The following is a 12,105-nucleotide window of genomic DNA, read 5'->3' on the forward strand; positions in this document are numbered from 1 at the left end:
CACATTTGTGTAAACTGATCTCCATTTCAATCCTCTCAAAAGCTCATATGTTGACAGCAGAGCACTCGGAGAGCATCACTGCCCACACACACCAGCTATTGTTGAGTTTGTGGATTTATTGGCTATTGTAGGAAGAGCCTTTGTCTATGTCCATAAGAACTCTGTGAGCTTAGTATTTGTAGCTTTCTGGCTCTAAATTGTGGAATAAACCCGCTTACAGCTTCACTAGTTCTCTCTGTGAGCATGTGTGTGTGTGTGTGTGTGTGTGTGTGTGTTTGTTTGTGTCTCCTCGGCTCTATTGTTTGATACGGGTCAGTACAGAGCTTCTTCTTTGCCTGCAGACACTACAGCACCACTTCTGTAGTATTTATAGCACTAGAGCATTCTGGGATATGAATCATAGATTGCGTATGGGTCCACGAGTATCTCTCTATTTGTGTGTTAAAAAGTAGCGTATATATTTCTCCTTGAAGAAACCATGTCCTGAGGTTGGCACTTGAGTCAAACCCACTTTTTTCCCTTTTTATTGCAAGTTTTTCTTGGTAGTTATGTTGCATTTAAAGATGACAGGATAATGAGTGCATTTTATAAAAGGCCTCAAAAGAATATTTTTGAAAGAATATTTCAAGCATTCTGAAAAAAATAAATAAACATGCACAACCTTTTACCATTTGACATGCAAATAGGTGTGCACTTATAAGTTAAACAGCACCAGTCCAGATTTGTGAAAGTAAAGATATATTTGTTATAGTGCACAGAAATTTGCAAGAAGACTAGAGTTGGAAACCGATTCAGAACAGATTCAGTTTTTTGTAATTTTTTTGTAAAATTGAATGCAGTTCAGTTCATAGTTTTTTTTAAATATATAGTCAATATCAGTTGTTAGATTGCTTTATATGCCACCTCTAAAACCAACCCAGTCTCACGGCAGTTCGTGAAATAGTCACGAAATTTAATCTATTGATTCGTGTTCATGGACACGAATTGCCCCATTTTTTCGTGTCACTCGGCACGACTTTCAATCTAATGTATTTCAATGGGACGTATTTTTCGTGCCTGCACCACGTTTTTCTTTCGAGAGCACAGTATTGTTTTTTCTCAATTGTTATTCATTTTGCAAACTTTAAGAGCTACATTACTCTAATCAAGAGATTTTAATCCTCGTTTTTATTGCTTTATATTCGTTAGGCTACTCAACATTAATCTATTTATTCGTGTCCAAGGGCACAAATATCCTTCTTTTTTTTCGTGTCACTCCGCACGACTTTCAATGTATTTCAATGGGACACGTATTTTTCGTGCCTGGACCATGTCTTTCTTCCGAGAGCACACTATTTTTTTTTACAATTGTTATTCATTTTGTAAACTTTAAGGGCTACATTACTCACTCAACATTTAATCAGGAGATTTGAATCCTTGTTGTATTGCTTTCTAATCGGTAGGCGACTCAACACGAATTGATTCGTGTCCTAGGCACGAATTTCCTTCTTTTTTTTTCGTGCCACACAACACGACTTTCAATATAATGTATTTCAATGGGACGTATTTTCCGTGCCTGCACCACGTTTTTCTTTGCAACATAGGCTATGCCGTTTGGTCATTTCCCCCCTCACGTCCAAAGCCGACGTTGAGGGTACCCCCATTCGTCACTTGACAACGGAGAGGGTCGTCCGATAGATTTGAGAAATCCCTCATCTTTGAATTTTGAACTTTAATTATTTAACACTAACTCTTTTTCCTTTCTTTTTTATATAATTTAATACATTAAAATTACACAATTACAGGACGGTATATTTTCTATATGCTTAAAACATTCATTAATTTAGGTGGGATATTTGATAATTTTCGATCACATATTGTAATTTCCCCCTCACGTCCATAACGTCGAGGGTAGCTAGCTGAAACCCTTTTCTAATTCGGTAATATCACGATTTTTCCTCTCTTTTTAATATAATTTTGGACGACATTAAAACGACATAATTGCAGGACTGCATATTTGCTGTAGGCTTAAAACATGCCTTAATTTATTGTGGGATATTTTATAATTGTCGATGGTATTTCAATTTGCAATGGCTTAATTATAGTGAGCCTACTTTGTTGTTTTTTTTGTTTTTTTTGCGCCAAAAAAAGGAAAAAAAGAATAGCCTACTTTTATAGAACTTTCATCTCAATACTGATTATGAAGTTGTAATAAATTAATTATATAGCCTACTGCAGAAATGTTTATATTACTTTATATGGACATATCCTTTGGCAAAGAGATGGATGCATTCTGGGAAGTGATATGTGTTTAAATGTAATGGCTACATACTCGTGTTTCCTTCACTTGGACATTTGCTGACCCCTTTAAAATTTTGAGCACGGATATAAAATATTAAGACTGTACTTTTTAATTATGATTGATATTTTGGCGCAATATTGTGCAACACGTCACTGTGTGTGCGACCTTCGCAGAAACCATTGCCCAGCGCGATTCCACCACGGTAAGTCGCTTACAACAGTCTAATAAGCAAGATGAATTCATAAGCATTATTTACACATCCAAAATTAATAAAATTACGATGTTATTATAAAAAAACATGTTCTAGTCCTAGATATAGGTTCTATATATATATATATATATATATATATATATATATATATATATATATATATATATATATATATATATATATATATTAATAAAAATGAATTAAAAAAAAAATGTTACGCGACTTTTAACAGTAGCACAGGAAATAGGAACAACGTGATATGTATTTATTTATCCTAAGCATTTATAAGAAAATGGGAATCACTCACTATTAGGGTACACTTTTTAAATCTTATATCAACATAACACTACATAATTAACATTTTCTGTTGTTCTCCCTGCAGATCCTGTAAAACATATCACCTGTCTAACCTATCCGAACCTCATTGTCAAAAACCCAAAGGCACTTTTAAGAGCCAACCTCTATCTCTTCATTTTCTATATCTTACATCCTCTCTGTTCTCACTGTATCTATATTTCTGTCCATCTCTTCAATCTTTATCTATCTCACGGTCTGTATCTATTGCTCTTTCTTTCCTCCCTGTCTGTCTTTGTCTACTTGTCTGTCTTACCCATCTTTGTCAGCCTGTCTGTTTGTATCTGTCTGTCTGTCTGTATCTGACTGTCTGTCTGTCTGTATCTGACTGTCTGTCTGTGTCTGACTGCATTGCAATGGCCACCAAGCACAAACTTGATTCAAAGGATCCCCACTACCAAGAGGGGAGACGCATGGCTCTGGAGCTGAAACATGAACACATTCTAGCTGAAGCCAAGGTTAGAGTTTTTGTACACCTCAATCATTTTATAACAAACATAACAAATTAAAGTAAAACGTGATGAGGAATATGTAAGAATGATGAGTGCAGAAGATTGAATACAGGTATATTGCATGATGCATCCTACCATGCTCTGTGACATGTGTTAATAAGGGAATATAATAATAATAATAATAGTATATGCAGTTCCATCCCTCTGAGTTACGGAGACTTGGAGAATCTATTCCAAGGCTCATTTAAGCTGTTCAACACCTTACTAACACACTATGTTGTGTTTTCCTTTCACAAGTTACCTGCCTTTTGGTTACCGTACTTTTATCAACATCAGTCTTACAAGAAATATTCACTCCAATACACAGAAAGCAGCTGATGAGAGGAAACGTGTACGAGACCCTCCACACACCTCTAAAAGAGACTCTGTAGGACGTGGTAAGCCGAGGGGGAGGCGAGGAGGGCGACGCCAAGCCTCCGCTACAGGTTATATCTGGATTATTTGACATTTGTAGGAATTTACTATGACAATGTTGGACCAACTCAAATTAGAACAATGTAATTGTTTATTTAGAGTTTAAAATATTCAAATATCTAAAAAGACATTAAAAAGTAGATAAACCTTTCAGTGACACTAATGTAGAAGACACTACCAACTACCTAACAAAAATATGTCTGATTTCATAAATTGTTTAGTATATAGTTTGAAAAGAAGAACAAGAATAGAGTGTGATAGCCTAACTTGTTCTAATTCTTCTATGTGCTGTTTTACAGCCACATACCCCACGGTTGAGTGCTCCCTGTCATCCAGTGTGGAGGTTCCACTTACTGCAACCTCAACAAAACTAAATCATCAAGAGGAATTTGGTAATTCACAGTGATGAATTAATTTATGCATGTGTACAGTATAAAAAAAGTGTTCATTCTAATACTGATCAGTTGACTTTTAATTGTTCCTTATCTACAGTAAATGATCCCTTACCGCTTTATTTTTGGATTTTCTTTACAGAAAAAAATATGGAGAGGCTCTCTGATATTTTGGCGTCATGTTCTTCTGCTGCTCAGCCTCAAAGTAGCTCTGCATCATCATGGTCTTTTCGGCAGCAGAAAGCCTCTGAGCGCTGGAAAGAAGCAAGACCATACCACCTAAAATGCCTTATTTCAAAAGAGGCTGTTGGTCATCCCCTGTGTTGCCTTTGCAACGAGCCTGCTGTTATTAGGTTGGTTTTCATTAATACCAAACTTCAATTACCCAGGGTAGGTTTGCTGAGTGCCCTGCTTTATAGGCTAAGATGCATGTCTTTTGGGATGGGAGAAGACTTAGATACCCAGATGAAAAACACATTAATGAGAAAAGTACATCTAGGACCTTCTTGCTGTGAGGTGATAGTGCTAAACACTGAGGCACTATGCAATCCTATACAATAAAATCAAACCTAGTAAAAGTGAAATAGCTTAAATATAGTGTACAGTACTTTATATGAGTTATTCACCTGTAATAATGTATTATATTATAATATTGTTTTATTTTCTCCTTAGGTGCAGAGAGTGTCTTCCTGAGGAGTGGTTCTGTGGGGACTGTGATGTATTGCATCACAAAAAACAGCCACTCCACAACAGGGAATGCGTGATTCGTGGTTTTTTTGAAGCCATTCCTCCGACCACATGCATCATTAAAGGGGAAGATGGATATTGCACCCATGAGCAAGGTACGTTCTCATGAAAGCTTTAATTTTGCTGTTCAATGTGTGTCTGCAGACAGTTATAGATAATCTAAATAATTGGTTTTCCTTCTTTTTGCCAGCTTGCATTTTGCCAACTGTGAAGGTGCCAGACTGCTCCTGTGGAGGCACAAACTTTACTGTGTTACCAGGCAAACCAGTGATTTTAATTACCATCAATGGTAAAATATATATATATATATATATATATATTGTAGATTTTATGTTTTTCACACTAGTGTGCTGTGGAACTTGTGCAATGTCTCTCAACCATTCACAATGTGCATAATGAACTAAGTGTTGTAAAATTAAGTATGTGGTAAATGTGTATTATATTTTTAATAATTTTTTTGGTTCCAAGGGCGTTTTGACTTGCATCAGCCACTGTATGAATGTCAAACATGCCAGCAGCAGTGGACCCCTGACTTTAAAGACCTCCTAAGAAGTGGATATTGGCCAGCCTCCATCACCAATTCCACACTTTATACACTGGACGTCTTGAGCTCCCTCCAGGAACTCAAGATCATCTCTCCGGGATTCTCCAGACAAGCCTTCGCAAAGCTGCTGGAACATCGCACTAAGTGTGGAGGAAGAGTAAGTGTAAATGTTATTACCATTTTATAAAAAAAAATTCCATAAGCAGACAATATCAAAATACTATTTCATTCTATATATTTTCCAGTCTGGACCTATCAACGGCGATGCATTGCAGCGCAGCTTCTTAGAGCTTTCGTATGCATCATTTGAGGAAGACCAGCTCTGCTGTAGTGCTCCTTTCACTTGCCCAGCCTGCACGCCGGAAATGTTGGCTGTTTCAGCAGATGGAAACAGAAAGCTATATCGCTTTCGCCGAAACGGAAGGTGATCTTTCTTCCAGTCTTTTTATTGATTTATTTTTTTACTTCATATATTTCATGAATGGATTTTCTATTTTTCTTTCTTCCTCAGCTCTGATGATCCTGGCTTTTTTGAGGGGCTCTTTGTGGCTGAAGACAGTGCGGTGTCTAGATTTGTTGACACCATACAGAAAGCAGTGAAAAATGCAAGTTGACAAAATAGTTGTTACAATAATAAACGTAACCCCCACTTCAATTACTCTTGCCTACCAATTACAAAATCAAATTGAGAGAATAAATGCCATATATTGAATGCCGCCATTGCTTTTATTTGATTTGTCGTGTTTGTTATGTGTGTCATAGACACAGGGAAGAGGCACATGTGGGGACTCCCAGTGGACAGCAGCGAGGGAAACTTCAAGGAGGGCTTCAAAATTGGATGAAGAGGGGATGGAGGTTGCTGTATGTCGCCATGGGTTCCTTTTGAAAGCCCTTAATATGTACAGGGGGGAGATATTTGCCTACCCTCTGTACCTTCAAAGGGAGCTCATGCCAGCCAAGGCACAATTCTTCGCAATGGACGTGGCATGCAAATACTGGCCATACCTGGAGAAAGTTGCTAGTGTCCTTCCTGCTCTTCAGGAATTGACCACTATGAAACCCTTTCTCAGTGTAATGCATGCTCGAGCCCATGCTACTAAGTGTGAGGTGTGTATAATATTTTGGCATCATATGTACATTTGTAATATTTACAAGCACATTAATGATATGAAATATAAGTTAAGCTACACTATATTATCTTGTCTTTTTGCATAACCATTTCTTGCATGGAATGTAATGCCCTTTGATGCAAATTTTGGTTTGTGATATTGGGCTGTATAAATTAAATTAAATTGAATTTCTTCCACCCTTTACTAACAGATTAATTGGAGTGGCAGGAACCAGGAAGGAGCAGGGACAACCGCTGGTGAGGAGGTGGAGCAAGTGAACAGCTACCTCTCACGTTGTGCCCTGACGACCAAATATATGTCCAAAGCAGGTGATCGGAGTTTGCAATATTCGTGTATACTTTTTTTTAGATTGATCATCATAACCTCATTATTTGCTTTCAACAGCACGGGTGGACATGCTTACATTGCATGCAATGGGGTGGAACGAGAAAAAAAAATCTCTCTTTACATCAGGCACTTTCCACAAGATATGTGAAGGTAAGTCTCATATTAATTGTTTTGTGTGTCCTTTTGTTGTGTTTACTTGGCCTGTTGTTAATCATACAAAGTTTTAATCCTGATTATTGTATAACACTGTTCATCAGACTTGTCAGAGACTCCATGATGAGACTGCAAGGCTAGCTGACCAAAAAACAGAGCTAGATTGCACAGATGAAGTGGTGTCACAGTGGCTATCTGATGTAAAGGAATGGGCAGCTGGTGGTAAGCATGACCAGATAAAAGAAACAACAAACATCCCTTTCTACAATCTAAATTTTATGTTTGATATTAAAGAGCAGCAAAAAATAGTAGGCGGATCATCATCTAATGTGATTCCACATGTATGTCAGGTTTATTAGTATATTCCAGTTCCCTGCAGGAAGTGCACATACAAAGTTTAAATAAGTTGGATTAAAATTCAAACAGAGAAACGGTTCTGTGTTGTTTTAACAGTGAATTTGCTTTCACTATATCTTCTACAGAGACACCTGATACATCTCATGCCAGTCAAGGCACAACACACAGAGGAATGCAGCAATCGATTGAGGGGCTCTACCTTAGTGTGAGGCACCGGAAGCAAACCCTCTACCGTCAGAATGGTATAACTATATAATATTTTAGGTGGATCAATTCAGGCTACTGTATGCATCCTACTCCACCAACATGGAATTAGCAAATAATGTAGTAGCACAGTTCAGCTCAATCATTGAATTCTGTTCTTTAAATGACCAGTCTGTAGGATTTAGTGGTATCTATCAGTAAGGTTTGACGATTGCAACCAGCTTCCCTCACCTCTATCTTTCCAAGCTACGGTAGCCGACGAGAAAATGTGAGAGGTACTATTTAAACCCAGTGTTTTTTTTGTCCGTTGTGGGCTACTGTAGGAACATGGAGGTGCAACATAGCGGCCTCCGTGGAAGGGGAGTGTATTTAGATAAAAAACTGCCCATTCTAAATGAATTAATGCACAATTATTATTTTCAGGCAATCATGAAAAGTGTGTGTTAGTTATTCCTGCAAATAGATTCCCCCAAAAATGCTACACACTGGACAATTTGTTTCCCATGTCAGTCTACATTATAATTTTCACATACTTCAATAACTGAAGCTTTGCTTTTCAATTTTTTGGTGCTATAATTTTTTTCTTGTTGAAGAGTTCTGTCAAAAACCTCTGCCTCTGTACTTCATGTCTTTCTAGACAGCAGCAAGTTTCGCCATCGCCTTCGAAGGAAGCTGGCAGAAGACAAAAAACTCCTTCTTCAGGAGATACAGAAATACAATGATCTTGTACTAGACTCTGCAACAACCATTGACGTAGCTGTGGTGGAGCATTCCCTAACTGGAGAGAGCACTGTGTCTCAAATATGGCCGTGGGAGGTTCATGGCAGTGGTATGTCTGTTTTTAGATGCTTCACAGGAATTTATTTACAGTTCTGCTTTATAGAGTATACTGAACTAAGGCATGCATGTTACATATTGAGTGTTGTAATATTAATTTAGTTTAATGGTGTATTTTCAGTTTTCTTATGTATCAATTTGATAAAAAAAGTCAATGTTTGTAGTGATTATGCAAGATTGTCTCATGTATACATATAACTGTTATTGATTCTTAGCAAACATTTCAATCAAGAAACGAGTGCACGACCAAGTGATGTTAACAAGGCGACTGCATGAGGAAACAAGAGTTTTGGTTTTGGAGATGGCACAACACTGCACGTGGTTGCAGAGCCTGGCAATGCTTCTCAAGAACAAGTTGGCTGAGGAGGGTAAGTTTAATTAAAACCCTGTCCATCTAATGTGTTAAAAACATACAACAAAACACATCAGTCACAGAACTTGGATGGAGTAGTACGGTTATGGCTCTCTTTGCCGTGGTCCTTTGGGATATACATAAAAGTTGTTTTATACAGAAGCTAGCCTGGTCCCATGTCAGCGGTACACATAAAAATGCCAATCATCCTGCTTTGATTTGAAGATTTGAATTGGTGATATCTTTTTTACTCCATTTAAGTTATTTGGCCTTATGAAGCAATCTTAAAGGTTGTATCAGTGATTTCAGGTCCAAACATAAATTATCACATTCATCTAATCTTTCCTAACGATCCGCTAACTGACCGCCCCATAAGCAAGCCGTCAAAAAAACGCGTCTCTATAGGCAGCCTCTGAGATCTGCACACAAAAACAATTGCGCTTACCACAACTCAAAACCAAAATACATAGTGTTCCAACCAATCATGGCGGGTGTTGTGAGGTTTTGCGCTCGTGCACGGCTGCCTATGACGGCTGCACGCGAAAACCTCACAACACCCACCCCTGTCGGTGATTGGTTGGAACACTATTTATTTTGGTTTTGAGTTGTGGTAAGCGCAATTGTTTTTGTGTGCAGATCTCAGAGCCTAGGCTGCCTACAGAGACACGTTTTTTGACGGGGCGTTTTTTTTTTACTTATGGGGCGGTCAGCTAGCGGATCGTTAGGAAAGATTAGATGAATGTGATAATTTATGTTTGGGCCTGAAATCACTGATGCAACCTTTAATATAGTTTGTCTTTAATGTAATCTCGTTTGTATTTTGAGACGTAGACCAGGGAAATGAGGGACTTTGCTGTCTCTTAAGAAGAAGACTGTCAGAGGTGTCAGAAAGGTTCCAAGTGGTCCTCCAACAGTACAAGACTGCCTTAGGTCCTGAGGCCTCTGTCCTTCTACATGTTGAAGAGGAAGATCAAAGTGGCCTCAGTAGTCCAGACACCAGTGAGGATGAAGAGGAAAACACAATTTAGGTAATTTATTTATTATTATGTATGTTTGTTTGTTTGTTTTTTGGAATAACCCCCTCTTACTGTTATTCTTAATAATTCATTTGTGTATTTTATTAATGCTTTACACACCTTACTTATTCTAAAACAGCTGAAATTCATCCTCTTATCCTAATTCTTGCTTTCTTGTTTTTCTGTATTTCCCCAGATGGAAGCTGCACGAAGGACTATGTTGAAGGAAATGGACTTGCCCTATATCTGTGTATTATTAGTATGCTGATTGATGAACCACATCAAAATCTTGTTGAAAATTCAAACTGTGTCTTTAGATTTTACAAGCAATTTAGTAAGCACATTGCACAGTTCATTGAAAATGCACAAACCTCTCAGTATAGGTGCACCAATATTATCCAAAAATGTAAACTTTGCATGTATGATATTTCCAGATGTAATTACTGGGCTTAAATGATATTAGGGTAGTGTATACTCTTTTAAGAGAGACTCCCCTTAATTGTGGTGACCCTGTGACCTTTCCTTTTGCACCAACGTTAGGCTAAACTTTTGACTTGCATACAACAAATGTTATGAACCGATTTCTGTAATTTGCTGAGCAATGAATCATGTCATGTTGACCTTATGACATTCCCTGTAGCACAATCATTAGACCAGAATGTAAAATTGAATATTGTCTAATTGGGCAGATTGCCATGAAATCTTGTAAGCACATGATGACCTTGGTGACCTCATGACAATTTATCTATAATCTATCATCACATTTAGGCCTTAATGTAAAAACTCATTCTTGATTGCATTTCTTAATATTCACTTATTCTGTGGTGCAGCAGCAGTGTCTGTGTCAGTCTATGACATTTTGTTTTTCCCCAGAGGAGGCTGCCTATGGATCACTACTTGATTGAGTGTATATAACTGTTGTGTAACTTTATATTATTTACTGCAAAGATGCATTATAGTATGTAACAGAAAAATACACCGTTTTTTATTTTATGATTATAATTTATATTGTATATTATTACAGTTGACAGATGACTTAATTCTTTGTTCTGCTGGAGCTTTTTGCAAGTGAACTTAACCTCACAGTCCAATGTTTTTAAATACAGCCTTATGGCTTGTTTGACAAATATGCATTTGGTGTATTTTCACTGGTATTGTTGTGAAAGACAAGAAATAAAGTATTTCCAAAGATGAATATTTTGTTTTTACTTTTTCATACTTTATTGAAAAACAATATTTTAAATTTTTATAGTTGATAAAAACATCACACTATGGAATCTTGTTTACAGATAAACTGTTTAACATCAAACTGCATTATTAATTAATTACTTTAATGCATGTCTTTTTACTTATTTTCAAACAATCAACCTTGTTTGTAATTAAACAAGATCTATCATAATAAGTAATGTTTATCTGTTAGGTGTATATGTTACAGTTTTTCTCGATTGCTGAAACACTATAACTATGGATTTGAACTCAAATTTCAAAAACACAACACCGTTTATCAAAAAGCACACCCTTTCCCCCAAACTATAAACACTACTCCCCAGTGTTGACACATGAGTCAGATTTGTTAAACTTTCACTGCAAAACTTTACACATTATCCATTTATCATTGCCTACACAATGTTGTAATTTAGAAAGCACTACACAAAGAGTCAAAACTGATCACACAGCAATCAGAACCTTCAACAGATCGATGAAACGGATAAGATGAGAGGGGGAGGAGAAAGGGAAAGGGCAAAGAGACAAGCAGTCTCAGATGAGATTTGTGCCAGCTCCCTAGTTGGGGTTATCCCTCTGTTCCCACAGCTCTATGTTACAGCTATGTTATGCTACAGCTAGTTAGGGTTAGGTTTAGGGTTAGGGTAACCCTAACCCTCTGTGGGAACAAAGAGCTGTGGGCACTTAGGGCTGCGGGAACATAGGGCTGTGGGAACATAGGCACGCTCCCCCCTGTAGAGACGTGCCATTGAACTTGTTACTAAGCGTACAAATCAGCTTCCATACTTGAAGTTCTTCCAGTTTCCAGAGTAGGGTTAGTTTTAGGGTTATACAATTTTAGCTTACAACCGAGGTATGCAGCAAAGCATTTGTGAAGCCACAACACGCACAACCTTGAGGCGGATGGACTACAACAGCAGAAGACCCCACCGGGCCCCACTCATCTCCACTACAAATAGGAAAAAGAGGCTACAATTTGCACGAGCTCACCAAAATTGGACAGTTGAATACTGGAAAAATGTTGCCTGGTCTGATGAGTCTCGATTTCTG

The 12,105-nt window shown here is 37.6% G+C and overlaps 1 protein-coding gene across 3 annotated transcripts; it reads left to right on the forward strand.

The window, feature by feature from the left end:
- Positions 1-2,455: 2,455 nt before the first annotated feature.
- Positions 2,456-11,026, forward strand: LOC307002879 (uncharacterized protein). 3 transcript variants are annotated; one of them, XM_079620826.1, is made up of 19 exons: positions 2,456-2,483; positions 2,875-3,304; positions 3,666-3,783; positions 4,072-4,164; positions 4,307-4,517; positions 4,837-5,006; positions 5,102-5,200; positions 5,380-5,612; positions 5,701-5,879; positions 5,967-6,060; positions 6,218-6,562; positions 6,776-6,893; positions 6,970-7,062; positions 7,170-7,287; positions 7,548-7,664; positions 8,264-8,455; positions 8,679-8,831; positions 9,647-9,843; positions 10,028-11,026. In XM_079620826.1, exons 2-14 carry the CDS (start codon positions 3,203-3,205, stop codon positions 7,187-7,189), a joined length of 1,875 nt encoding a protein of 624 aa, XP_079476952.1. In that variant the 5' UTR covers positions 2,456-2,483; positions 2,875-3,202; the 3' UTR covers positions 7,190-7,287; positions 7,548-7,664; positions 8,264-8,455; positions 8,679-8,831; positions 9,647-9,843; positions 10,028-11,026. The 3 variants fall into 3 exon arrangements, with proteins under 3 accessions (XP_079476952.1, XP_079476951.1, XP_079476950.1); XM_079620825.1 differs by lacking the exon at positions 2,456-2,483 and having other exon boundaries at positions 2,838-3,304; XM_079620824.1 differs by lacking the exon at positions 2,456-2,483 and having other exon boundaries at positions 3,061-3,304; positions 3,666-3,735.
- Positions 11,027-12,105: the final 1,079 nt, after the last annotated feature.

This window comes from Phoxinus phoxinus (assembly GCF_949152265.1).
Source record: "Phoxinus phoxinus genome assembly, chromosome: 8".
Lineage (NCBI taxonomy): Eukaryota > Metazoa > Chordata > Actinopteri > Cypriniformes > Leuciscidae > Phoxinus > Phoxinus phoxinus.